General features: G+C 42.0%; 4 protein-coding genes across 4 annotated transcripts; 3 read left to right on the top strand and 1 right to left on the bottom strand.

Moving 5' to 3' along the window:
- The first annotated feature begins 614 nt into the window (after positions 1-614).
- fam185a (family with sequence similarity 185 member A) lies at positions 615-3,735 on the top strand. Its single transcript, XM_083972925.1, has 8 exons — positions 615-1,089; positions 1,204-1,313; positions 1,521-1,613; positions 1,831-1,969; positions 2,683-2,724; positions 2,827-2,922; positions 3,032-3,166; positions 3,285-3,735. Exons 1-8 carry the CDS (start codon positions 639-641, stop codon positions 3,395-3,397), a joined length of 1,179 nt encoding a protein of 392 aa, XP_083829051.1. The 5' UTR covers positions 615-638; the 3' UTR covers positions 3,398-3,735.
- Positions 3,736-5,063: 1,328 nt separating this feature from the next.
- Positions 5,064-20,364, bottom strand: fbxl13 (F-box and leucine-rich repeat protein 13; the record flags this gene model as incomplete). The annotated part of the gene is made up of 21 exons (XM_083973538.1): positions 20,256-20,364; positions 19,942-20,048; positions 18,747-18,846; positions 18,564-18,631; positions 14,605-14,759; positions 14,130-14,239; positions 13,876-13,980; positions 12,291-12,386; positions 12,066-12,201; positions 8,699-8,751; positions 8,328-8,428; positions 7,744-7,873; positions 7,158-7,256; positions 6,890-7,010; positions 6,636-6,798; positions 6,431-6,550; positions 6,182-6,305; positions 5,973-6,053; positions 5,585-5,719; positions 5,329-5,492; positions 5,064-5,247 (listed from the first exon to the last, which is right to left on the bottom strand). The coding sequence occupies exons 1-21, from the start codon at positions 20,325-20,327 to the stop codon at positions 5,064-5,066; spliced, it is 2,424 nt and encodes an 807-aa protein (XP_083829664.1). The 5' UTR covers positions 20,328-20,364.
- Positions 7,597-11,937, top strand: LOC310986840 (leucine-rich repeat-containing protein 17-like). Its single transcript, XM_083972930.1, has 7 exons — positions 7,597-7,803; positions 9,029-9,234; positions 9,325-9,801; positions 9,889-10,103; positions 10,817-10,972; positions 11,336-11,477; positions 11,552-11,937. Exons 2-7 carry the CDS (start codon positions 9,113-9,115, stop codon positions 11,832-11,834), a joined length of 1,395 nt encoding a protein of 464 aa, XP_083829056.1. The 5' UTR covers positions 7,597-7,803; positions 9,029-9,112; the 3' UTR covers positions 11,835-11,937.
- Positions 20,365-20,716: 352 nt separating the features above from the next.
- armc10 (armadillo repeat containing 10) lies at positions 20,717-24,647 on the top strand. The gene is made up of 6 exons (XM_083972926.1): positions 20,717-21,240; positions 21,402-21,547; positions 21,752-21,886; positions 22,029-22,205; positions 22,375-22,446; positions 22,674-24,647. The coding sequence occupies exons 1-6, from the start codon at positions 20,976-20,978 to the stop codon at positions 22,923-22,925; spliced, it is 1,047 nt and encodes a 348-aa protein (XP_083829052.1). The 5' UTR covers positions 20,717-20,975; the 3' UTR covers positions 22,926-24,647.
- The last annotated feature ends 538 nt before the right edge of the window (positions 24,648-25,185 follow it).

Here is a 25,185-nt window from a genome sequence, read left to right as displayed (position 1 = left end):
AGTATTTCCATTAATAAGGTGAAAAGCAAAGGGGCCACTCAGGGTTTATGTGTCGTTGGTAATCCTGGATTATTTATTTTCCAGGTGGTATTTCAGATGAGAGAAGCTGTATGTTGCATAAAACAGGGCAGGAACGTGGGGTTCATAAGACCCACAAGTCGATATTATGTTATTAAACTACACTTTTCATCATCACAGAAAAAAAAAAATCAATGGAATTCCATATTGACACTCATTATTTGCATCTAAATAGCATACCAATAACTACATGAGCATGCTATGAAAGGTATAAATTATATCAAAGACAAAAATAATGTGTTTTTTATTAACAACAAATTACATTTTAACACATCTCTAAATGTAGGATATTCTATTGCTAAAAGGTTGCTTATTTTCATTGTTTTAGGTCTGAATGAAGTTATACTCCCACTCTTTCTAAATACTTAATACATTAATTTTTAGAGCACTTACTGGGCAGAAGAGGCTTTATCACTTACTTATTAGACAAATAGTTGTAGCTCAATTGTAGCCTAATTGTCGCTTTTAATTTGAAAGCTCATACCGGAAGTCTGGTTTTGTTATGTGAATGTATCACAGTTTGACAGTGTTATGGTTGTAGGCTACATGCTGCTGACTGAATGGCGGCTTCTATAATTCAGAGTTCAGTAAGTCAGCGGGGATGTGTCGCACTTCTCCGCTGCTGGTCCCTCACACTCACCCCCAGGTCTCTGGTCTCCCCCCGGTGTCCGCTGCACACCTCCCGGTCCGTCTCCAGCTCCGACCGGGCTCAGTCTCCAACACATGCCCCTCTGAAGCAGTGGACTCTGGCGGTGAGCCCCTTCAGCACAGTGCGGGCTCAGTTGACCGGCTGCAGCATCTCCATCTACCCGCTGGACCCGCACGCCTTCCCGGAGGCAGACCGAGCCTTCATCACGGTCCACGGAGCAGACACCGGACAGCAGCAGCAGCAGGTGGTGGATCTGGATCAGCTCCGGGTCCACTACGATGATCAGACCAAAGAACTCCTCATCTCCGCTGAGAGGGTGGACAGCAGCCTGACTATTGATCTGGCTGCGCCCATCAAAAGCAGTGAGTTTCTCCTGGGAAATAAGAGTGACATCAACCTGTCATTGTGAGGTGTCCATGAGTAATTTCAGTGTGTGTGTGTGTGTGTGTGTGTGTGTGTGTGTGTGTGATTGCCAGATCTCTTCATTAACACTCAAGGAAAAGGCAACGTAGAGGTGAAGAAAATGGAGTGTGACATCTGCAAGGTGCAAACAGAAAGAGGCAACTGTTTGCTGCACTCTGTCAAGGTCAGTGGTGGCACAACAACATCTATGTTACTGATGATAAAGCATTTCTTAATTGCCACTTCATGAAACCACCAAATTATCAATTAAATCACACCACAATCATCACACTACACTAAGGAGTCAGGACTCCCCAAAGAGGCTCCACAAACCCTCAGAGTGACTCCTTGCTCCTCATCCTCTCTCACTGTTGTTTGTGTTTTATCCCAGGGTCATCAGGTGGAGGTGCAGTCCAGTGGAGGCCACATCACAGGTGTGGGCACCATCCATGGCAACGTGGACATCAGCACATGTGGAGACGGTGTAAGGAGGACAGTGTTGGTTGTTATTAGCACTTGCCCCCATAATGTCTGCTCCCACTCTGAGCCGACATTAGGGGGCAGCAGTGGCCTGAATACAGAACTTGACTAAATGTGTTTAAAGCAACGAGTTGTGTGTTTCACTTGATGATATATGGATTTAAAGAAAAAAAAAAAGTTTAAATCATCTTCTTCAGCCTTGACCTGTTGTGTGTTTGCAGGCAGTGGATGTCAAGAAGCTCCAGGGCACCAGGATGACTGCTTCTACAGAACGTGGTCCACTTAAGGTCAAAGCCATCTACGCCGAGTCCAGCTGCATCTCCTCCTCCTCAGGGAGCGTACAACTGGGACATGTGCATGGTGAGCAAACAGTAGCATCCACTGCTCCAACTACTCATCTATAAACATCTACAATAGACAGGGAATCATATGTGGGGTTGGTGCTGCAGCCACAGCACAAGTAACATAATTGTCCAATTTATATTAACATATACATTTCAGAGTATAATATTGTAGTTTACACTCCAGTTATTTGACAGCTATAGCCTTATTCTTCTAGTCTTTTTTTTTTTTTTTTTCAATTTAATAAATTTTGACTTGTTTCCAGTAAAATGAAATGTCCATACATTTTTCCTGCTTATACACACACTTGGATCAACTTCCACTGTCCACCAGCCATTGGTAATTGCATGACTTTGGTATGTCAGGAATCCTGGATTTGGATCCAAACCTGTCAATTTAACGGCAATGTGGTTACAATTTATCACAAACTTACTGGGACTTGTAATGTACTTGTTTAGGGGGGAATCTCAATCTATAAAACTGATTAGTTGGACAAAAACTCATAGCTGTAGGCAGAGATTGGACAAGAGGGGCAAACAGCCCTGTCACATGAAGTGAAGCAAAGGAAATGCATCATTCACGTAGAATTTTAATCTCTTCCTGCTACGGAGGAGCTTGTCTTCAGGGGAATACATGGAAACAATTATCCTTATTACTTTCAAGTTGTCTGTATGTTGCAATTTACTGACATTAATTATTACTCATACACTTGTGCTGTCACTGATTAAAAGGCGATGCCACCGTGAAGAACGTGTCTGGAGATACAGTAATAGGTAAGCATGCTGACTGATTACATAATCGCCCACGTATGGTGTCTATCAGTGGCTGGTGAAAACAAAACATGTGAGGGTTTTGCTTTGTGTTACTTTCTGCAGATGGTTCAAATAGTCTCCTGAAGGTTTCTTCTCACAGCGGAGGGATTGATGTCTATGTGGGAGACAGTGGCAGCGCTGAGCTCCACAGTCAGGAAGGTAAACACACACATGCGAGAGGATTATTCACCATACGAACCACTGCATGTGTTTCTTTTGAGTCATCTTCTTGTTCTTTGTTCATTCCTCATTCTTGTGTCTCATGCAGGGCCAGTGTGTGTGCGTGTCCCATCCACCCTGAGAGCGGGGGTGGAGCTCCACGGAGCGTCAGTGCAGATCGGCCCGGAGATGATTCTGCATGGGGAAGAAAACAACACAAGTCAAGGCCAAACCACAGTTACTGGTGAGCCCATCGTTTATCATTACACCCACTTCACAGCCAATAAACCCCAACCCTGTAAATCAACACATACTGTTCTGTTTCATTCACATGCTCTGGATGTCTCCTATGTGTCTATTAGGTTACATGAACGGAGCATCTCCAGGGGAGCAGTGGGTTAAAGCTCGGGCAGACAGAGGCTCTGTTACACTGAAGACACAAAGCTGGTTTGAGTCGCTGAAGCTGGGGAGCTGAGCTTTGACCGACTGACATTGCTGTGCCGGAGCTTTACTACAAACTACCAGATATTTTACAGACCGAATGTACCTTTACCTCACTGAAGTATTAAACTATGCATTGCAAATATGTATCATCTATAGTATTGAAAAAAAACTGCAGGTGATTTCAGGTGAGGCAGGGTATTAGACTTGTGATTTAACAAGTATTCAAATATTCTGTACATCTTAAAAGCCTCTGTAAATACACTGAACATGAGAAGCACCGTCAAATTGTTCTGAATGTTTGTCAGAAACTGTTACGTTTTTGTAAGTTAAATTTTGGCTTCCAGTGATTGTATGTCATCTGTATAATATGTTAATACAATGAATTAAATTATAAATGACATGACAGTAGCAGGGGATTCTCCTCTTTAAGTCTTGTTCTGTCAGATTTAATTAGTTAAAAAACAAGTTTAGTTATTTCTTAATGCTGAATATGTAACTTCACACAATCCTCTTTGCACATATCCAGTGCCTGACATCTGTGCCCCAAATGGGCTGATGAGCTGCACAAGATCTGTGTTTGTTTCAACTTAGCATCAAAGATCTAACAGATTTAACAGACGAGTCCCACATTAAACAGATCCACACACTCTTAGAAGTTCAGGTACTGCAGAAAATAAAATCTAATATAAATCAAGTAGAAAGTGTTGAATAAACAAACGATATATCACGATTGTAAAATAAGTAATATTTTTAATTTAATACACATGAATAAAGAAAATAGTTGTTCACAGACATTTGATCAACAACCTATCACAAAAGTTAGAATAAGAAACAAAATTCTGATCAGATTTCACAAGCTCTGAAATCAGGTAGCTGAGCTGAGGCTCATTTCTATTATTTCTATTCTTGGCTAATAATCAATGCTGAGTGGTAAACAGCATCCAGTGATTGCAGAATTATGAATACAGCTTGACTATAGTTTGTATCTCTATAACCTTCAGGAATCAGGAGGCAGTGTCTTTTGGTTTTTTGGTTTATACAGGATGGCATCTTTTCTCAGTAACACTGAGCACTAGCCATCTACAGAACATTTAGGTATCTCTTGAACAAATTAAGTTTCTACTCAGTCTGGAGACTGTTCTCCCTGACTGAGGCAGAGTCTGGCCTAGCACCATCTATGAAAGACAGTATGTATCAACCCAAAATGGAGTAGTAAGGTTTTTAAAAACTGTATTTCTCCATTACAACTGAGTTGCCAACATTTGATAGATGGTTGTTTAGACAATGTGGAGCAAAAGAATAATTTAGCATACAAATTTAACAATATCACATCCTTACTATACATTGTAAAAGTGAAGGTTACACATTTAAATTAAGCCACTACAATCTCAAAAGCAACACACACTTCACTTTATGTAGAAGCAAAATGTGATCTACAGAATTAAATGCAACACGGAGCAGCTCAGGAAGTTCCACTGTCAAGAGCTGATGAAATGTAATGTGTGAAGCAGGCGGCTGAAGCAGTGCTGTGTCTGAGCTTCTACTCAAACTGGGGTTATACACAAAGTGGTGAAACTCAATCTGAATCTCAATCAGCTATCTCTCTATATAATAGAGAGATAGATGATGTGGCGGCATGGTTGTCAGTAATGCTGTACCCTATTTTAGGTTGTGTTTGATAAAACCATTACTCATTGTTATGCCCTCTCTGTGCGTGCTGCTCTGGTTTTCAGTGAGTGCTGCTCTACCACAGCCCGGGTGTCATCGGTGACTATGGGTCTTGTTAACTGATGCTGTACAGTGTATCCAAACCAGTATGGAGGGTAGTCATTGCTGTGCTCCCAGTGTTTCACACGACGCTGCAGTTTTAAGGCGGCGACCCTGAGGGGGGAAAACACACTCAGTAAAAGTTCTCACGTGGGACTTCAAACTTTGTAGTGCTCTTCTAAGTCAGTGTCTTACTTGGAGATACCACTGCAGCAGGTCATTGAGATGGAGCAGAGCGGAGGACAGATCTTCTCTAAGAGTCGTAGTGTGCGATCTGTGAGGAGAACGCAGCCACTCACATCGAGCTCTTGCAGGTACCTAGATCCAGTTGTCAGATACTGCACTGCCGTATCGGTCATCTGAAGAAGCATTGCAATGGGAAACACAATTTGGAACAACCAGGGAACATGTAAATGCTTCAGAAGAAAGTGTCTGCTGTGTGTGTGTGTACCTTGGGACAACCTGACATCCTCAGTGTGACGAGACCTGTGCAGTAAAAGGAAATGGCTCTGATGGCTGGGTCAGACAGAGCTACGCAGTGAGACACATCAACATGCTCCAGATCCCTCGCATTCTTACACAGCTTCTGTCCACGTGGAGAACAGAGAAGATGACAAGAGAGATTTGAGATGAAATGAGAAAAGACGGAGAAAAACTATCCATGTTCTGTTCACATCTGTGTAGATAGTAAAAAGAGGGACATCTTCCTTTGGATTGGCTTTACTGGGAAACTGCTTGGATACAAGTTTATTTCCTGTCACTAATGGAACAGGAAACAAACTTGGACCCCACAGAAGTTCCACATCTGGCATGTGTTGAAATTCTAGCTGGATGTGTACCTCGATGCCAATGTCTGTGATGTGGACACACTCGACAAGAATCAAATTCCTCAAGGGAAGTCCTTCAACAGCAGCCAGTCCCTAAAAAAACATGAAGTTACAGACTGTTCACCACAATGGTCAAATATCTTTTTTCCTTTTTCTTTTTTTCTTCCAGGAATGTGTGACGAACAAAGAGAGAGAAGTGAGAACAAACATCCAAACGATACCTGATCCTGGATGTTGCAACCACTGATGTCAAGAGAGCAGATGGAGCTGCCACTCAGCCACTCCAGGCTCATCTCAGTCAGTCTCTCACAGTGACTTAGGTTGAGATGGTGCAGTTTATGCAGCCTGATCAATTACACACACATGTACAGACACGCACAAAAACACACACAAAAGAGCTGCTATGTGACACTAATCGAGAAACCGCTGCAAGGTAAGTTTGTATGAATGTGTGCGCAGGCTCTGCATACCTTTGTGCTATCCTCATGACAGAGATGCTCGTGATATGATTGCACTGACTGACATTTAGCTCTCTCAGTTTGTGAGCTGAGAAGCCTTCAGTCAAATACTTGATCCCAACATCAGTCACCCTGAAATAATGCCAAAGATCAGCATCAAGACTGTAGGCGCCACACACTTCAGCAGTTACAAACACAAACACACACACACACACACTTGTTGCAAACTGAGATGTCCAGGTATTGCAGATTCCTGAGGGTGGCTACAGACTTGAGGGAGGTGTCAGTCAATCTGGGGCACTCTGCAGCGTGGAGTCTGCTGAGGCCTGGTGAGCTGCTGCACAGGGCCTTCCAGCTGATGTCAGAGAGCTGGCTGTTACCTGAAGCGCACATGGGTGGAGACAGACAAAATAACTGCATCAGTGATATGTCTTTCCATACGTACTGTATATAAGGGCTGTAGGATCTTACCCTCTATACTGAGAGTCTTCAGTTTCGCTCCTTCAGCGATGGCTTTGAAGGCAACATCGGAAAGATGTCGAGCATCCAACAGAGACATGGCAGACAGACAGCGACATCTGGAGAGTAGTGCCTGTTAGAGCAGAGCGAGATTCAAGAGTCTTCTCTGCTACGAGCGCTTACAGGTGCGTGGACAAACAATGACACATTAAGGGAGTGAAGCTCTGGTTTCTGGTTAAGACTGTATGAAACATGCAGTGCTATGAATGAACTAACTTACCAAAACACAGCTATCTGAGAGTGTCGGCATTTCATCAAAAACGACCTCTTTAAGTGAAGGGCATCCAGCCGAGATGTATTTGAACCCATTTACTGTCATCTGGGAGGAGAGAGGGGAAAATGTGTGTCCACGGTGGAATCTGAATCACTCTCCTGGATGCTGTTTTCCTCACTCACTCGGACTTTCAGTGCCCCATTAAGTGAAACCATACATCTGGAACCAAACTAATGCACGTTCCCGTAGGAAAATGTGTTTTATGTTGCGGCGCATGTGTGTTATGTTATTGAGTGTGCACATCTTGAGTGGGTGGGCCAAAGTTGATTGTATAAACCCAACCCCCCTTTTTAGCCACAGCTGCCTTTTACTCCACTTCCCCCTCAGATTTTTTGTCAAATCCCTTGGAGCAGTAAATGAGTAGGAACAGTCACCGGTGTACAGCCAGCAACAAGAGGAGACACGTGCAAACAGAGCAGCCACCAGATATATCCAAGGCGGACTCAACGCTGAACTTTCAAAAGGCAAGGAGCCGTGTCCTGACTGCTGTTGGAGTTGTGATTACATACCAAACGGAGAGGAGCTCACCAACCTGAGTGCATCCGGACAGGTTGAGGTGGATGAGATTGTGGCAGCCCTTTCCTGTGGTCAGGTATTGAAAACCTTTATCAGTGAATTTGTAGCAGTAAGCCAGACTGAGGTACTGAAGGTTGACACAGTTCCTGTTCAAGATCAATTAGAGTAATTCTTATGAGAAACATTCTTTTCTGTGTTTCAGCTTTGTGCACATCACAGTTATTTGTGTGTTTAACAAACGGAAAAGAAAAATTCTTACATAGTAAAATGTGATTCATTTCCAAACCAAATTGCGCAATGCTGCTGAACTGTTCCACCTGCAAATCTATCAATGATGCAATCATCCTTTCTAACCATTATGTTTTGAGAATCACATCTGTTCTTCCAAATCATTACAACTGGAGCTGACCGCGCTGCTTTCAGACATGAAATACAACCCAGCAAGCGACTGTATGTTGGCCAAACAGAAAGGGGGATACTTCTGGGAACTAGGAGGCAGGAGGCCAGAAAAATAAATTCACTTGGATACACTAGTGTAACAAAAGTAACAAAAATCTAGTCACAAAGCCCAATGTCTGCTGGAGGTACTGTATACTGTACCTGGACAGTTCTTGTAGAGTTTTGTTTGTCACACGTGTGGAAGAAAGGTTCAAGTAGAGCAGGCAGGGGCAGCCTTCGACAATTCTCTGGATCACCAGGTCCTGTTAAAGAGCAGATGTTCAAATGTTACCTCACGTTTTCTCAGCAAGACACATCTAAAGTGTTTGATACAAACAATAATAAACAAGAATTATGTAATCTAAGGCCATGGACATTTTAGTGTTTGTTTCCACTGGGGTGTCATCATCAATTGTCAATTTTAAGTCGTAAATCTTCAATAAAATTGTAGACAAGTAATATGGGTGATGTGAAGGAGATGCATTTTCTTTTTTTTACATATAGGATTTTAAGGTAAACAATGTTTTACTTACTGTAATATTAAAACATTCTGACACATTGAGCTCCTGGAGATTTTTGCATTCACCTAAAATAAAAGACGTACAAAAAGAGAGAAAAAAGCAGATTAAGGGCTGGACAAACTTTGCTGTCCACTTTTTGAAAGAATGCTCCATAAATATTAGAGGTCAGTTAAAGTAGTAAAACACTATGAGTGGAACAGCATGAAGTGATACAGTAGTCTGCCTCGTGTCAAAGCTGTATATACATTCCTGGACGGCTCCTATCTCTTACATAATGTGCAACCTCACACAGCTGGATTTCATCAACAATAACACTGTTGACCCGCTGCTTCTGTTCTTAAGTGTGTTTTCAGAAGACTTTCATCCTGAAGCCTTGCTGTGATTCCAGCTCTTGTTACTGAAAAGACAGACCCTGCAGGACCCAGGATGCATGTGAACTCCTGCCTCCTCTTAACTTCCCTGCTCCTCCTGCTCCCAGCCATCGAGATGAAAAGGTCAGGGAGGGGCAGAGGGCTCAGAGGGGCGCGACACAAACTCACACGGGACAGGTATGGATTTGCTCTTGATTATTTCTTAAGCCACTTATGATTCCTCTGACAAGCCATGAATATGTTTTGTTTGTGTCTGACTATTGTCAGGGTTAAAGGAGGCGGCCGTCACAGCAGATCGGGCCCCTCCGGCCTCGTTTCACCCGTCTGCATGGAGTCAACAGAATCTGGAGAGATCTTTGTGGACTGTCAGGAACGTCGTCTCAACTTGATTCCCAGCTCACAAACCTGGACCAAACAACCCAAGCACCTTCTTCTGGCCCGCAACCGGATCAAAATCCTTAAAGATGGGGCTTTCTTTGGATATGAGAGTTTAGTGAGTCTGGACCTGCAGCAGAACCAGATTACCTTAGTGGAGGAAGGAGCCTTCCAGGGCCTGAAGCACCTCACTACCCTGCTGCTGCAACACAACCGCCTGGGAACACTTAGTGAGGAGGCGCTCATCCCCATGCCGAACCTCCGTTACCTGCGCTTATATGACAATCCCTGGAAATGTCTCTGCCCGTTGGAAAGTCTCGTCCAAACTGTTCAGGTCCCCAGCAACCGTTATTTTGGAAATCATGCCAGGTGAATTATTTAACCAAAAATAATTACTGACAGCCTCCTCACATCACACTTGACTCATCTGTGAGGTAACTGTATTTCCTCTGCTAGGTGTGAAGAGCCCATCAGGCTGAGAGGCACAAAGCTGAAGCAGGTTGATTCTGAGTTACTCTGTAAGGCGTCAGGCCTGACTGAAAACCCACAGGACGACCAAACAGGTACCACAGGCCCGGCACAGCCCAGTCCATTTCGCGGAAAACCAGACGCCACCACATCTTGCCATACTTATCTTTTCCCCCAAATGCGAATGGACTGCAGTAAACGAGGCAAGTCTGCATGTTATGTTTTTGTAATTCAGATCGATCAACTGCGCGCTCCTCTAAACCTTCAGCACACATATTTCTTATGCAGCAGAGAAGAGAAATACCGTTGTAGCACCATCAGAGACTGTTTACTTATGATAAAATATTAATGTTATATTAAATGTCCATTTCTTAAAGGATTTTCAGGGCCAGACACAAAACTGTCAGAGACACACATCTGGTTTAGAAAGATTCTTTTTCTTCCATGTCATGTTACTTGCTTCCTTATGCTCTGACTGATTCCGTACTCTGGCGATTTGCTACAGAAAGAAAAACTTGGAGCACATCAGCCAAACAATGTTTGGCTCTAATGTCAGCAAATAATAAAAGCACTAAAAGCACTTGCATAAGAATAGACTATATCAAATAATGTGTCACTATTATTTGCCGTCTCCTGGCTGGGTGCCTGGACATTAGTATTTAATTCAGGTCATAGATAGAGTATAAGAGCATAAATCTAACTCTGAGCCAATTCTTCTTACTGAAATTGCAGTATGTTGAGAGGAAAGTTCATTTCTCGGAGCAGTCTTTAGTTTCACAAATGTGTATGTATAGATGAAAAATGCACCAATCTGATTAATTACAAAAACAAACACTGAGCATGTGAATGAACCAATGTTATCTTCTGGCAGACATAAAATAAACCTCTTACATAACCCCATCCTCCCACTGTTCAGGTCTGACTGAAGTTCCCACAGGCATTCCTGAAGATGTTGTTCATCTTGATCTGTCCCACAATTCAATCCGTCATCTCAGAGCCAGAGATTTCCAAGGTGCAAGGAGCCTCAGAAGCCTTAATATCAGCAGTAACAACATGGAGCGCATCGACACAGGTGAAACGATCTACATGTAACATTTATAGCTCTTGTCATGATCAGTGAGGTGGTGGTTGATGCTTAATATTTCCTGTTATATCCAGGATGAACTAATAAAGTTGTTTTTTCCTTTGGCCATATTTTCTGGCTAGACATGGTCGTTATACTGCTGATATTTTCTGTTTCCCATTTCTCTAGGCATTACCTCATATATAGTATTAGAGTTATTTATGGTGGGTAAAGTTTTCTTGAAGACATACTGACTGTGCTCATTGGGGCGTTTACTTTTCAGGTCAGACTAAATGTAATTATACTGAGTGACGCAAGAAACAAATCGATGCCGTGCCCAGACATTTATTGTATTCATTTTGTCTCTAATAGCGTCCTTGTCTGGACTCCTGCACCTCCATGAGCTAGACTTGTCTGACAACAGCCTGCATTTTATCCAGTACGGGGTTCTTGAGGACCTTTATTTCCTATCTTGGCTGAAACTTGGAGGAAACCCGTGGGTGTGTGACTACAGGTGGGTTTTTGTGCTGAAATGTGGGTCTAACACAATTGCAAACCATCATTAAAAACTGACTATGTTTTTTTCAGCATCCACTACATGGTGTACTGGCTGCGTCTTCACCCAGGGGTGAGGCACTCTGGCCTGTTCTGTCGCTCCCCCCCTGAACATACCGGGGAGCGTGTGGAGGCGTATGTGCATTCCTACAACAGAGAGTGTCCAAAGGACAGACAGCACAGCAGAACAGATAACGACGAGACGGACCCTGAGCTGTGGAACACGCCGATGGAGGTGCAGGGAGAGATAGAAGAGGAGCTGGAGCCGAGCCACTTGAGAGTACCACAGAAATACCAAATCATCAGATTGTCCTGAAATCTGACTTTTTAAAGGCTCTTTATTTTCCTGTCTTCCCTTTTACTTCAATATTATAGAACAGTCTGTATCAGATGGAGAAACTATATTTTTCAGTGTTGCTTAAATGTTTTGTCAGTGTTGTGTAATCAGAATATAAGCTTTGTCAACTTATTGACTGTTTCCTAATTATTACTCATACAGCAACAGCAACAACAAAACACATTTAGCGTCAGGATCTGAAATACTCACGGATACATTTCAAGCTGGGCCACGTGAGCGACGTGCAGCCCCGCAGGTTGAGATGGATCACGAATGGGCGGTAGTTGTGCAGTATCTGCTTCATTGTGCTGTCTGTTACCCAGTTTCTTTCTACAGAGAAGTTGATCTAACAAGGACAGACATTTATATTCTTGTTAAACATGGGACCTTAAACATTTCTATGAATTAAATGCAAGAACCGATCTCTGTACATACCTGAGCCCACAGTGTGCCTGCCTGGATCATAGCTCTCCATGAGCAACAGACCTCAGCACAGTTCAGCCAGTCTCGTAATTCTAAATATTGAAAGATCTGTAACAAGAAAAAAAAGAAAGAAAAAAAAAACATATAACATTCAGTATCTGGTAATTCTGCAAAATGGGAAATGAAAGACGGTGGACACATGAATTGTCTCTCTATTTATCTTACTAAATTCAGCACACACACCCTCTGTGCCAAACTCAAAGATTAAAAGAACGAAACAACATTCATACAATTTTTTAAATCAATATTTGATAACTTTGTTAAAGGGATAGTTCAACATTTTGGCAAATTGGTCTATTGCCATAATCCCTATAGTCTAGTAGGTTCATTACCTTTAATTGTCGGTGCAAGGTATTTTTAGAACGGCAGAGCAGAGCCGCGAGCTGCTCAGAGCTACGCTACGGAGGCTCATAGGATTTCTTGGTTTCCCTCATCAAACTCATCAAATACACAATCCAACAACTCCAAAACGCTGTTGTGGACAAGTTGTGACCTGCACATTCACCATGCTATGAGATAATAATATAACGTTACAAGGCAGACTTGTTTTCGAGGCAAATTCATGCAAAACCACTGATGCACGTTCCCATCCAGTTTTTTCAACAAGCAGTCTCTGCATTTGCCTCGAAAACAACTCTGTCTCATAACATTCTGTTATTATCTCATAGCGTGGTGAATGTGCAGGTCACAACTTGCAAAAACAGCTTGCACCGACAAATAAAAGTAACAAACCTGCTCCTAAAACTATAGGGATTATGGCAATGGGCCAATTTGCCAAAATGTTGAACTATCCCTTTAACATCTGGCCATTATCAAGGAAAATGTATGTGCCTAGACAGGGTTCACTGCCACCTCTGGCGTCGACCCTTGTTCAAACCAGAGCGATGCAAGTGAAGCAAGCGGCTCCCTTCTCTCTCCAAACATAGACATGTCGGAGCACTATTTATTGGGAGAGGTGTTGAGCAGAAACACCAGAGCAAACAAAGCCAAAACTGAACTCACATGGCCAGCAAATGTGAATCCAAAGCAAACAAGAGGCCACAACTGATTAGTTTAAGAAGAGGTGGTAAGATAACTTGTCCTCTGAAGTCTTCAACATATTTATAGTCTAGAGAGCCTCTGCTTCAACAATTACATAAGGTCTAAAAAATATTATCATGAACACTGCAACAGATCTTGTGAGTTGTTCCATAAACACAGCCCTCTCTGCTGGTTACAGCCACGCTGTAGCTGAGACTGACTGTAATCAACTGTGTGTGGTTACTAAATGGTGGGACTGGTCTCATGTTAAGTTCAAGCACCATTAGTGTCATTTCTATGATGATTAATATGATAGCCACATGTGTTATAGTTTGACCTTGTATGTTTACAGTCCTTATGTAACAGATATGTATGATCTCATTACTGGCTGCTTAGAGAGAGCTTAGCCTATACAGCTTTAAAGCCCATGCTATCATCACTCTATGTGAACTTCATGAACACTGTGAGGCTTAAGATGATCTCCCCTCAAGATCAGGAATGGCTTAAGAAGATCTACCTTCAATGCCAGGCTGCTAGGGAGCATTGAGAGCCTGTCAGATCCTTCTCCAGTCTGCTGGTCTTTGTTGCTGATTGCTTTAGTCTTTGACGCTAATTGCATCTTCTGCAAGATGAATGCAAGAACATGAAACAAGCAAATACATACAGAACATATGTATGAACATTTTTTAAATACTGTATACACACACGCTGTGTGCATGTATGTGTATGAAAGGACACATACAGTACATACATTTCCACATGAAAGTATACCTTAAAGTACTCTTTTATCCTCTTTGCATCCTTCGTAACGTAATGCCATCCAGCTATGATGCGCTTTAGGCGAGCAGTGTTTTCAAGTCTCGTAAGTTTCTCTATGGCAGCTAAGTTGAAAAGAAAAAGAAAAAGAATTTACACAACACAGGTACTGCCAATTCTGCATCTTTTTTTTAGCAGATGATGACATGTGGACTAAATTATGGCAACAATATTACAATTACAAAGTCCAATTGAGCTGATTCACAGGGCAAATTTTGCAACAACGAAGGACAAAGTGAGTCACAGGAGTGGGTGTAAACAGTGGAGAATAAATGAATGCTGGGAAAGACTTTGAGTTTGGATACATTTCCTAACCACAGCACTTGTTTTCTCTGGCTAAACAGAAAGTCTCAGCTTGCAAAAACAGTTCAGTCTCCATTAGTTAAGCCAACACCTTTTTCACTGAGCAATACTTTTTGTAGTCACCTACCAGCCCGTGTCTTCTTGTGTAATTTTACCCAGTTCAACCATTTGGTGAGAGCAACCTGCTGGCATTTCCGCTCGAAGTGCTTCTTTGACATGTCCATCTTCAGAGCCAGCTCTGCGGTATCTCTCTTGTTCTGCACAGCGAACATCTTCCACTTCCTGTGGGCACAGCTCATTATTAATTTAGGCAACAGGTACACAGGCAGGCTGTCAGGCGTCTGCATCTGCTCAACAGGACAGTGAAATAATATTGATGGATTTACTCAAATTAATAGATAAGTATATTCTAATGATACTCTCAACTAAAGCAGATTTGCATTTAGACGGGACAATGTAAGACAAAATGTCACTGGTAGAGAAACCAGCAAAGACAATGGAGAGGTGTAAGGGTATCCGTGAAATTGAATATCCTCATGAACTTTCCCACTTGTTAACAATGATCCAGACTTTCATTCACATGGGTCAAATATCTGCCTGGAGAGCCATTTGAGTCACTCTCTCTTGGTACCATCACAATTACCTCGACACGTCAATATTTATAAAGGTTAATAAAATAACCAGGATGTAACCTCAACATTTTTTTCCATCATCAAACTTTAATGTCTTCTTCTCAGTCATTTTTTATATTCAAGACTCACATGTGTATAAGATGACACAGACAGGTTTGGCTGTAACCTCACAGACACATATCTCCTTTGAATCAGTGCTGCTGTGCTCGTCCAATTAGGTTGACTTTCACACAGCACCAGCTGTCTACAATCACCTCCCTGCAATCAGTGTAAGCAGGGTCTGAAAAAACTCTGTAACCTTCCTGGCAACTTTGTGGAGAAAGAAAGGACAGAGCATGATTGATTGTCATCTGGGCTGGTAGCTTTAAGACAGACTGTTGCTGCTGCAGGTGGATGCAACCATGGATCATCCATTTGGGTAAATTATATACAAGTTAGTTTTTTGACAAAATTTGGCCTGTGCTACGTTTATATGTGTGAATCCTTTGTTTTCTTTTCAGGGTTTCTTGGTTTTACACTCTGTTGTTATGGGGCTGCATTAGTTCTCCCCAGAAAGGTAAGATCTTCAAAATCATTTACTGATATGTATGTTCAACAATGTGAATCTAATGTTTTTTAATGTAATGTCCTTGTTAGGTAACAATATTGCACATGGCTACTCTCTGGATGACAACCAACAATCCTCAACCCACTCTCATTCTGGAGCATTTATAAACACAGATGATGAGGATAAAGCACAAGTTATGAGGCACCAGAGTTTTGCTTCATTTCAGAGAGAACCAGTCCAGCATGAAAACAGACAGGATGTTACCAGCTTTGTTGAAGAGATGGTCCAACACAAATCAGACCCAGGACAGGAGAAAGAAGAGAATTTAGTGGCCTCCTCTGCTCCCTCTGTGCAGGAATACAAGCATCCAACCTCTTATAATCAACATCCATTTGTGCTTCTGTTGACAGAGCACACGCCAAAGAATACTGTGGAGGGCATCAGTTTCCCAACAGTCGAATCTTTAAGACATTTTATTGAAGCTATGAAGAGCTCCTTCCTGACACCAGGAAGTGACTTGGGCAGACATTTTCAAACTGCTCGGGATGTAATGAAAAGTGAGTTGACTTCTGGTGCTCAAAATGGAGAGTCTTCAACTAGGTCTGATCATGTAGCAGAAGGATCTGCTCACAATGACAGCAGTGAAAATGAAGTCTGGAGGGAACCTTCGAATGCAGTATTTGAACAAAATGAACCAAACGCCAACCACCAGCCAAGAGAGAGACTCTCCTTCCCTGACCCCGTTGACTCCACTGCAGATCACATTTCCCCTCGTGTTTATGACGATCAAGGCTACGGCCCTGTCCCTGCGCCCTCCCCACGCCATAATTATGCAACCACAGAATATGTTTCAAGTAATTATCCAAGTTTGGTTGATGATGGAATTTCTGGGGAAAACCCTGACCTTCAAATTAGTGCTCCTCATGTGCAAAATGAAGTGGTTCAGTCATCAAGCTACAAGCTCCCTGAGCAAGCAACCTCTGGAGGGGATTCTTCTTACAGTAGCCAGGTGACTGCATCCCCGGTCAAGCAACCAAACAACCCATCTCACACTTCTGATTTGAATATCCAACAACCAACATATTTATTTCACAGTGGAGTCTCTTCTACAGGGTATCAAGAACCATCGGGTGACTATGATTTTGGTGAAGACCAAAGAGTGGAGCTATACAGAGAAACTCAAGCTAATGTCCTGTACCCCCAAGAGCCCCCAACTTTGAATTCCTATGGTAAAAGTTTATACTTCAGATCACCACAAAATCAACTCCACCTCCCAGATAGTCTACCCAAACATCGGGAAAGACCAGCCCAATCAGTTCAGATGTATCAAGTGACTGCTGGAAAGGAAACAAAGGATATAAAAAATACTCCCACAATCCACCTGCCTGCATCTACTGGCTCGACAAGTGGTCATGTGGGTGCTGAACGAAGTAGCCCACATGATCCTCAGCAGCAGGTACTGAGTGAAAAGCAGCCTGTCAGATCCAACCATGTGTTTATTGTGAAACCTTCTAGCTCTCCTCATGACTCAGCTATAAATGATGGCTATTTCAGAAACCATCATGCAAAACATGAGGAGATACCCGACCTGCCCGAGAAGAATCAAGTGTCTAGCTTTCAGGAGCCCCAACAAAATGATGATAATTCTCCCTTTTCCACTTCAAGTAGCTTTGATTTAACTCAGAGTGTGATCTCTTCTCAGCTCAGCAGTGTTCATGGAAGTCCTGACTCCCCAAAGAACTTGGCTCAGACTTCAAAACCAGAGAATACCTTCTCAAAGTTAAGTATCGTCAAGGAACTTCGAAATCAGCAACATAATCTCTGACGGGTTTCCAAATCCTCTTGGTTCATCTTCTACCCAACAAAGGCAAGGCATTTCTCTAAATGATATCTATGTGAGTGCTACCAGAGCTGGCCGTCTACATAACTTGATCCAACCAACTAAAGTACAGAGGCGTCCTGTCAAAGTGAACAAACAGCCCAGCACCGTGGTCTCCCAGCCCCTTAAACCACTTTTTGCATCCAAAGTGCCAGGTTCTACTTTTGGCAGTATTTTTTGGAGGAATGATGGCAACACAAAAAGGCTTCCTCCTCAAAGACGCCCCAACATGTCACCACAATTTGTAAACACATATGTAATGAAGTCAAGAAGCAGTTATGTACGGGACAAAGTATCTCATTCAAAAACCTCTTATACACCATATTGGCATGTTGAAGGTAACGCATCAAAAGACCAATGGAAATCTGCACCAGGAAAACAAGAAGCTTCACTGTCTCACACAGTGTAAAAGGACATGAGGAACAGTGGGGAAGAATCATCAGAGATAAATGGTATGAATGAACACGTTTAAATGAAACAAAACTGCTGTGCTTATAATTATAACCAAGCTGAAAATATTTCACATCTTAAATGAAGGAACTTGTCTGTAGGATCCTGAATAAAATCATAGACATTACACGAGTAAGCTGCTAAATGTGTCTAGTGTGTGACAACTGTCAAAATCAGTAATAAAGTGAGATGTTTTTCTCTACCTGCAGGTCATAATGCTGACTGACAGAAAGTCCTCTTCCTTTGTTACTATGGGTGAGTGCTCATATTGAATATTTAATTCAAAAGACAGCTGAAAACTTGTTGAAGTTGATTTTTCTTTTTTTTCCCCAATAGGACCCGTTTCTATCTTCAACTCGGAAATAAAATCAAGTTTTTACTGTTCTCCACACGTCCATTCTGATTAGTAAAAGAATTAAATATTGCAAATATTTTGTAGCCCTTGGTTGTGACAGATGGGATCTACTCAACAATTTAAAGATTTTTAGGATGAATTTGTTTTGTCACAAATGCCACACCAGTCACAATTAAGTTCCACGTGAGACAGTAGTCAAGATCATTTGGTACTGCATGCTTACCTGAAGCAACAGCTTGTTAAATTTTTCATGTAATGGCTGTAGGCCTTCTCTAGCAGACAAAAGGGTGGCTAGAAAGGAGCACAGGACAGCAATTATTATAAACACACATTGTTTCACTCGAGTTAAGTAATTTTCCTTGGATAAAAATTCCAATGGCATATATGCTTTTAAATTTTACTGTACCATTTCCTCATCTGGCTCTATGAAGCCCACGTCTACAGGTCTGTGGATCAGAGAAGTGGTTGTTGCCTTTTGCTGCTGTAGCTCAGCCACAAATTTATGCCTTAAAGAGGAATGAAGTTCACATCAAAAGCAGACAGAATACAATAATAGTAAAAGAATATGTTGGTACTAATACAGAAAGTGATATGACACCACTCTTCAGTTTAAAAAATCCAATTTTAAAAAGTCCAAGTTGGCAATATGCTTGTACCAAAAAAATGCTTTTTAAAGGGATAGTTCACCCAAAATTCAAATTTCACTCATTATCTACTCACCCTCATGTCAACTAAGAGCTGTGAGAATTTTCAGAGTCCTCCGTTCCTTCTCTGAGTTACGGGGGGGTCCGCGCAGCAGTATTTGTCCATATAATGGTTGTGAATGGACACCAGAGCTCTTCGTCCAAAAAGACACACCAAAAAACATCCAAATACCTCCATACTGCTCGTCTGTAATGTCCCTCTTGTATTGAAGCCCCGACATGAGAAATTGTTCCGCCGGTCAGTGCAAATCACGTGAGATTTGCACTTACACAGGCAGAGCAGAGAACTGAGACACTGGGAGCTTCCGCTACAAACAAGCTTAAAATATAGACTTATTTAATTTTTTTCGGAACAGTTTCTCATGTCGGGGCTTCAATACAAGAGGGACATTACAGACGAGCAGTATGGAGGTATTTGGATGTTTTTTGGTGTGTCTTTTTGGACGAAGAGCTCTGGTGTCCATTCACAACCATTATATGGACAAATACTGCTGCGCAGACCCCCCCGTAACTCAGAGAAGGAACGGAGGACTCTGAAAATTCTCACAGCTCTTAGTTGACATGAGGGTGAGTAGATAATGAGTGAAATTTGAATTTTGGGTGAACTATCCCTTTAAAATGTTTGTAATTGTCAGTGATAATAGGTACTGGAGACACTGATATTTAAAATCCCTAGAGGTCAAGAAACACATGATTTTATAAAAGACAAAACAAAGAAACAAGATTTCCCCTGAATTTAGTTTGTAATTTGTATATTTTACAGTTTTCTACACACAGTTCAACAGTTTGGGTAGCCATGGCTCTCTCTCTCTCTCAGGAGTAAAAGAAAACTTGAGAAAGTGAGCCACCAAGTGTCCGTCCAAAGAAAAGTCACAGGAAGAAGTCAAGGCTACCTACCAGTCTACATCCTGGAGATTATCATGTCCCTGGAAAGCTAACAGAGTGTTTTTCAGAAACTGTATTGGGTCACTTGGACATGACAGGCATGACGCTGTCAACAGGGCCTGTTGGCATAGAAAATTAGATGAAGATAACTTTCAGAGTTTAAAAAAAAAAAAAAAAAAATTAAGTACTCAAATCATAATTAGTAGCCAAAATAAATACATAAAAACAAATCAATTTGTTTAATGTGATGGCCTAAGGGCTGTGCTTACCTGTAACACTGTTGTTCATACTAGCTAACTTTGGCTATTTCTACTAAACCCACCTACCTGATATATTTGTGGCAGGCAGTGTTGCAGTTCACACTCTGTCACAGTAGGTTCCGTTTTTGCCACAGCCATGTCTTGTCTTCAATACGGCTGTAAATCAAAAATACTTAGTGAATTTATATTTATATTGACAGTTCTGTCAGATTTCACCCTGGCACAACTAATGCTCCTCCATTTGCAAACTCATCGTTGCCAGGTAACGAAGCAAGTAAAACTTAAGTACCGTTAAATGTTGGTCAACTAATGAGTTTAAATGTAGCGCACACACCATAGACTGTATATAAAAAGGTATACACTTCAAGGTGTTGACATGTTTGTTTGTTTTTTACGCTAACAAATTGTTGTGCTAACTGAGTGTTTATAAACACCCGTTACATAAACATGTTACGAAATGAAAGGCTAATGGGTTTGATTCAGAGCCAAGTCACGTAGGGAAAGATTTTGTCGGCCACTCTCGGCCGCCGCCGGAACAACGGAGCAGAATATAACATTGTTGACAACTGTGGCTTGTCAGCAAACTTCTCCAAATTAGCGAACAATGAACCTTTCCGCGTTTAGTTTGGCTGGACTTTGTGGTGGTTTCGCTTGGTTATCGTGAGCACCAGCCGACTCTTGAGCCGGGTTTGTCTGCTGGTTAGGTTAACCGAGTTGACTCGTAGCGCTAAAGTGTTAGCAGGCTCAGCTACAGTTAGCAGCAGCAGCAGCAGCAGCAGCAGCAGCATGGGCGATGGTGGTGTCACTCCTTGGCGCGGCAACATGAAGGCGTTTTTGGGGATAGTTGCCGGGGCCGGGGCTTCCTACGGGTTGTACAAACTTATCAGCGGAGAAAGCTTCAAAAGAAACAAGAAAAGTGCCGCCAGTAGTGAAAGTACTGGTGTAAAGAGCAGCAGTCAGCCCAGTGAAGTGAGCATACAGCCGGGGAGCCTGCTGGCTAAAGTGTCCGGGTTGGATGTCGTTTGTCCCCGACCTGCTGATGTTACATCAGGTAAGATCCATACATCTTAGAGCTGAACATTACTCAGACCAGTGCCAGCAAAGTGAATTTCCCAAGATAATGTCATGAAGTAGCCCACTTCTGAGTACAGCTCCTTTTTTGTACTCACTAAACCAACAGATGTCGGTTAAATGACTTGTTTTGCTCCATAGGTGGCATCATCCACCAGTCCCCTGGCAACTTGGAGCCACAGCACCTGAAAATGCTGCTGTCATGTCTGCAGACAAGCAATAATCCATCTGACAGATGTAGGATCCTGCTTACTTTAGGAAACGCTGCTGCCTTCACTGTGAATCAGGTATAGTAAAAAAACAAAACAAAAACATGCCTTTTAAACCCTCTCCAAGTGAGATGAGTACTGGTGGCTTTATTGGGAATCAAGAGTCAAAACTTTCAAACACTTGACACAGTTAAGATGTGAGCATTTATTGTTTTGGCAGTTCTTCCACTCTAATAAAATCTTTTTTGTTTTTTCTCTTTTAACTCACCACTGCTCCTGCAGAATCTAATACGGGAATTTGAAGGGATTCCCATCATCGCAGGTTTCCTGTCTGATCCTGCAGCAGAAGTCAGAGTGCAGACGCTGACTGCTTTAAATAATCTGTGTATGAACATCCCCAACCAGGAGCAACTTAAGGTTTGTTGTCATTCTGTATATGAAATATTATGCAGACTATTGTTGTGAATTGGTCTTTTTGTTTATGTATTATATGCATATCCATTTTGGAGAGTGGTTGGTGGCAGGCATGTTTCACTAAGAGTCTTATCTTGTCTTGTAGGTTTATGTGCCGCAAGTGCTTGAACTGATTGAAATGTCACCAGTGAATTCTGACCTTCAGCTCGGTGCTCTCAGGCTGCTGACAAACCTTTCAGTCACAGACAAACATCAGCACTTGCTGAAAGAATCAGTTACACTTTTACTGTCTCTACTTGTGGTGAGCAATGAAGCACTGCAGGTTGGTATCTTTTCAGGTTGATATCTTTCTTTCTTAAAAACTGTTAATTGAAATCTATAATAGATCTGTTAAACAATTTGTATATCATGATGTGATACAATACCACGGATACCGTGAAGAACAGTAGAGCTGTTAATGCAACCTCACATTAAATACTCTTTTGTTTCAGGTTCAGACCTTGAAAATCCTTGTGAATTTGTCCTCTAATCCTCATATGATGGATGACATTGTTCAAGCTCAGGTAAGACTGAAGGGATGGGATGAAAATACAGTCTTAATCATATCATTCGCATTTAGGTGAAAGTAGTTTTCAATATACCGTAATACACTCTAAATTATTTTAGCACTGCTAAAAACAGAAAATGCTGCATAATCCGAGATTATATTTGTTTCCAATTTTTTGGGGTTTTGAGATTTCCAGATTATAAATCCTTTGTCTTGATCTTGCTCTTCTGCTTTTTATCCAAGGCTCCAGCTTCTGTTGTGCTGCTGTTTGATGTACGAACAGCGCCCGCGGTGCTTCTGCGACTGCTGACATTTGCAGGGAACTTGAAGGCCTGGAGGCCCTCGGCCCAAGCGGTTGACGAACTGAGGCGGAAGCAGGATTGCGTCTTCCGGGTCATGTTGGATGAATCCTCCCAGCTCCACAGCAGGCTGGTCCAGCTGCTTTCACACCCTGACGGGGACATTCAGGCCCAGGTGGCTCGTATCTTGACATAGACCTCCCTGACTGTAGTCTTGACCATGTGTAGCTTTTGCTTTGACACACGTTTGCCAAAGCCATCAACCTATCACCTTTCAAGTTTAATTATAAATCCGTTGGCGTTAAACTTTTAAAGGAGCAGGCTATGTAGCTTCCTGTGGATACTCATCTTATCCTCCCTCACTCCCTTTACCTACAGTGTTCCCCAGATACATATTCTCATCACACAAAACTACATGATTTGTTCCACCTCATCAGCTACTTTTCCCTGATTTCCAGTCACTTACACTATAATTAACGGATGTGCAGTGAGTAAGCAGGAAGCACCGAGAAACCATTCTTGTAGCAGATTACAAAAACAGGCCATCTTTCATTGTTTTGTCCTGCCACCAAGAATTTTCTTTGCTTTATCAGAGACTATTTTCCTTCAGATATCCACAGTGCCCTTTTCTTCTGGGACCTAAAAGTATTTTCCCTGAAGATATTTTCCAGGTGAAATTTCTGAACCCAAGCCCACTGCCAAAAGTTTTCTAGAGAATGTGTCCATATGACTTGTGCAGCATGAGACGATACACTGCTCCCTTGTGGTTCAGAGAGAGACGCTTATCGGGAGAATTGAAGAGGTTTCTTGCATCACTTCTCAGCATGCCTTGGAGATGCAGATGAATGGGTGCACTTCAACCCCAATCCTCACTAATTTACTGAAATCTTGGGTTTAAAGACCAGTCTTATACCAATAAGAGCAAGAACTTTTGTCAATGTATTTATTTAAAGAAAAAAAAGTGCACCATGATTATAGAAGAGCCAAAGTGATGTTCCCCTTCGGACCAGTCGGTCCTGCTTTCTGTGACTCTGTGACAAGATGAGGGGTTACAGTACGTGTGTCGGCTAGATCTTTGGAGTTAAAACACTGCCTTTGCTGCATTAAAAAGAGCCAGCTGAGATGTGAAGAACACCTGTGAAGGAGGCCACCTGTCTAAACTTTGCCTTTGGACATACACCAACCACAGCTGCCTGGATGGGTTGATCTGGAATGTACTGGAGTTGTTGATTGTCTCAACTGGCCTGCAAAGCGTCCTGGGAACAACTGGAGGAAGTTGCACAGGAAAAAGGATGTCTGGACTGCTACTATTGTTTTATTTATATATACATATGCATATGTATGTATCACAACGGTCAAAGAGAGCTTGAAAACGAATGGAGGAGTGGTTAACCATGGACAGAACAGTAGTGGTAATATTAGCCATGTCTACTGTCTGTTAAAAAATGTTATGCATATGCAAACGGTTGTTGAATGATAATGATTGAATGTTAAATCCAAGCTGTGTTATGTTGTGTAGGTTATGCACTGACTGCGATAAGATAGTGACTGATGTTTAGAGGAGGAAGACTGAAGGTGGGACCACATCTGTTCACGAGGATGGGTGTAGATGCATACCTTTTAATTTGCATGAAGAAAGTATATCAGAATATGATTTTTTTTTAAATGCAAAGATTTTATGGCATGAGCCAGTCCAGGTGTTTGGAAATGCTGCACATTTTTGGATGTTTGGACACTGACTTTATTTATCCCAAATCCTAAATATCTCTCAGGCAATATGGTTTACCAGAGCAGATCAAGTGAGAGGTCGATTTACTTGTGACTTAGATTATTATATTTATTTAAAGGTTGTTTGCATTTTGCCTATAAAATGAGGTATTTGTTTGTTATGTGTATTTGAAATAGTAAATAAATACAGTATGACCTATTACAATGGATATCCACTTCCTTATTTCTCATTTTTCAAATCAAACCAAATTAAACATAATTGTCATTTTGTTCTTATTTGATACATTAGAGATTTTATGTTAAAAATTGTACCAAAACATAAGGAAAAACTTTATTGTAGGTTAAATGTCTCTTTTTCTTAATCAACAAAATGAAAAGAATAGGCAGCTAGTGGTTATTCTGATTTTTTTTTCCTAAGCACTAGTTCCTTTTGTTAGAGCAAAATTATTTAGATGTGGGTGCTGCTGATGAATTTCGACAACACCCTTTAAAATAAGGCTGCTGCTCCTACTGCTGCTGCTGATGACGATGATGATGTGTTCAAGTCTTTGTCTCCCTCTCTCTCCTCTCCTCCCTCCCTCCCTCCTATCCAGCCTCCTCCCCCTCCGTACAAACGAGATGACCATCGCCGGATCATCCTGTGCTCCATCAGACTCAGTCCGCGGATCGGTGTGTGCAGGCAGGCGGCCACACACAGACTCACACTCACACACATACACTCACTCACA

The sequence above is a fragment of the Trachurus trachurus genome (assembly GCF_905171665.1).
Source record: "Trachurus trachurus genome assembly, chromosome: 6".
Classification (NCBI taxonomy): Eukaryota; Metazoa; Chordata; class Actinopteri; order Carangiformes; family Carangidae; genus Trachurus; species Trachurus trachurus.
The sequence above is the reverse complement of the archived record's forward strand: the minus strand, read 5'-3'. Positions and strand labels throughout refer to the sequence as shown.

Coding starts and splice junctions, on each gene's coding strand:
- fam185a (XM_083972925.1), top strand. CDS start 639: ATGGCGGCTTCTATAATTCAGAGTTCAGTAAGTCAGCGGGGATGTGTC. Junction 1,614..1,830: donor TCAGCACATGTGGAGACGGT/GTAAGGAGGACA, acceptor GTGTGTTTGCAG/GCAGTGGATGTCAAGAAGCT. Junction 2,923..3,031: donor TGAGCTCCACAGTCAGGAAG/GTAAACACACAC, acceptor TGTCTCATGCAG/GGCCAGTGTGTGTGCGTGTC.
- LOC310986840 (XM_083972930.1), top strand. CDS start 9,113: ATGCATGTGAACTCCTGCCTCCTCTTAACTTCCCTGCTCCTCCTGCTC. Junction 9,235..9,324: donor CACAAACTCACACGGGACAG/GTATGGATTTGC, acceptor GACTATTGTCAG/GGTTAAAGGAGGCGGCCGTC. Junction 10,973..11,335: donor CATGGAGCGCATCGACACAG/GTGAAACGATCT, acceptor TGTCTCTAATAG/CGTCCTTGTCTGGACTCCTG.
- armc10 (XM_083972926.1), top strand. CDS start 20,976: ATGGGCGATGGTGGTGTCACTCCTTGGCGCGGCAACATGAAGGCGTTT. Junction 21,241..21,401: donor ACCTGCTGATGTTACATCAG/GTAAGATCCATA, acceptor TTTGCTCCATAG/GTGGCATCATCCACCAGTCC. Junction 22,447..22,673: donor ATGACATTGTTCAAGCTCAG/GTAAGACTGAAG, acceptor TTTTTATCCAAG/GCTCCAGCTTCTGTTGTGCT.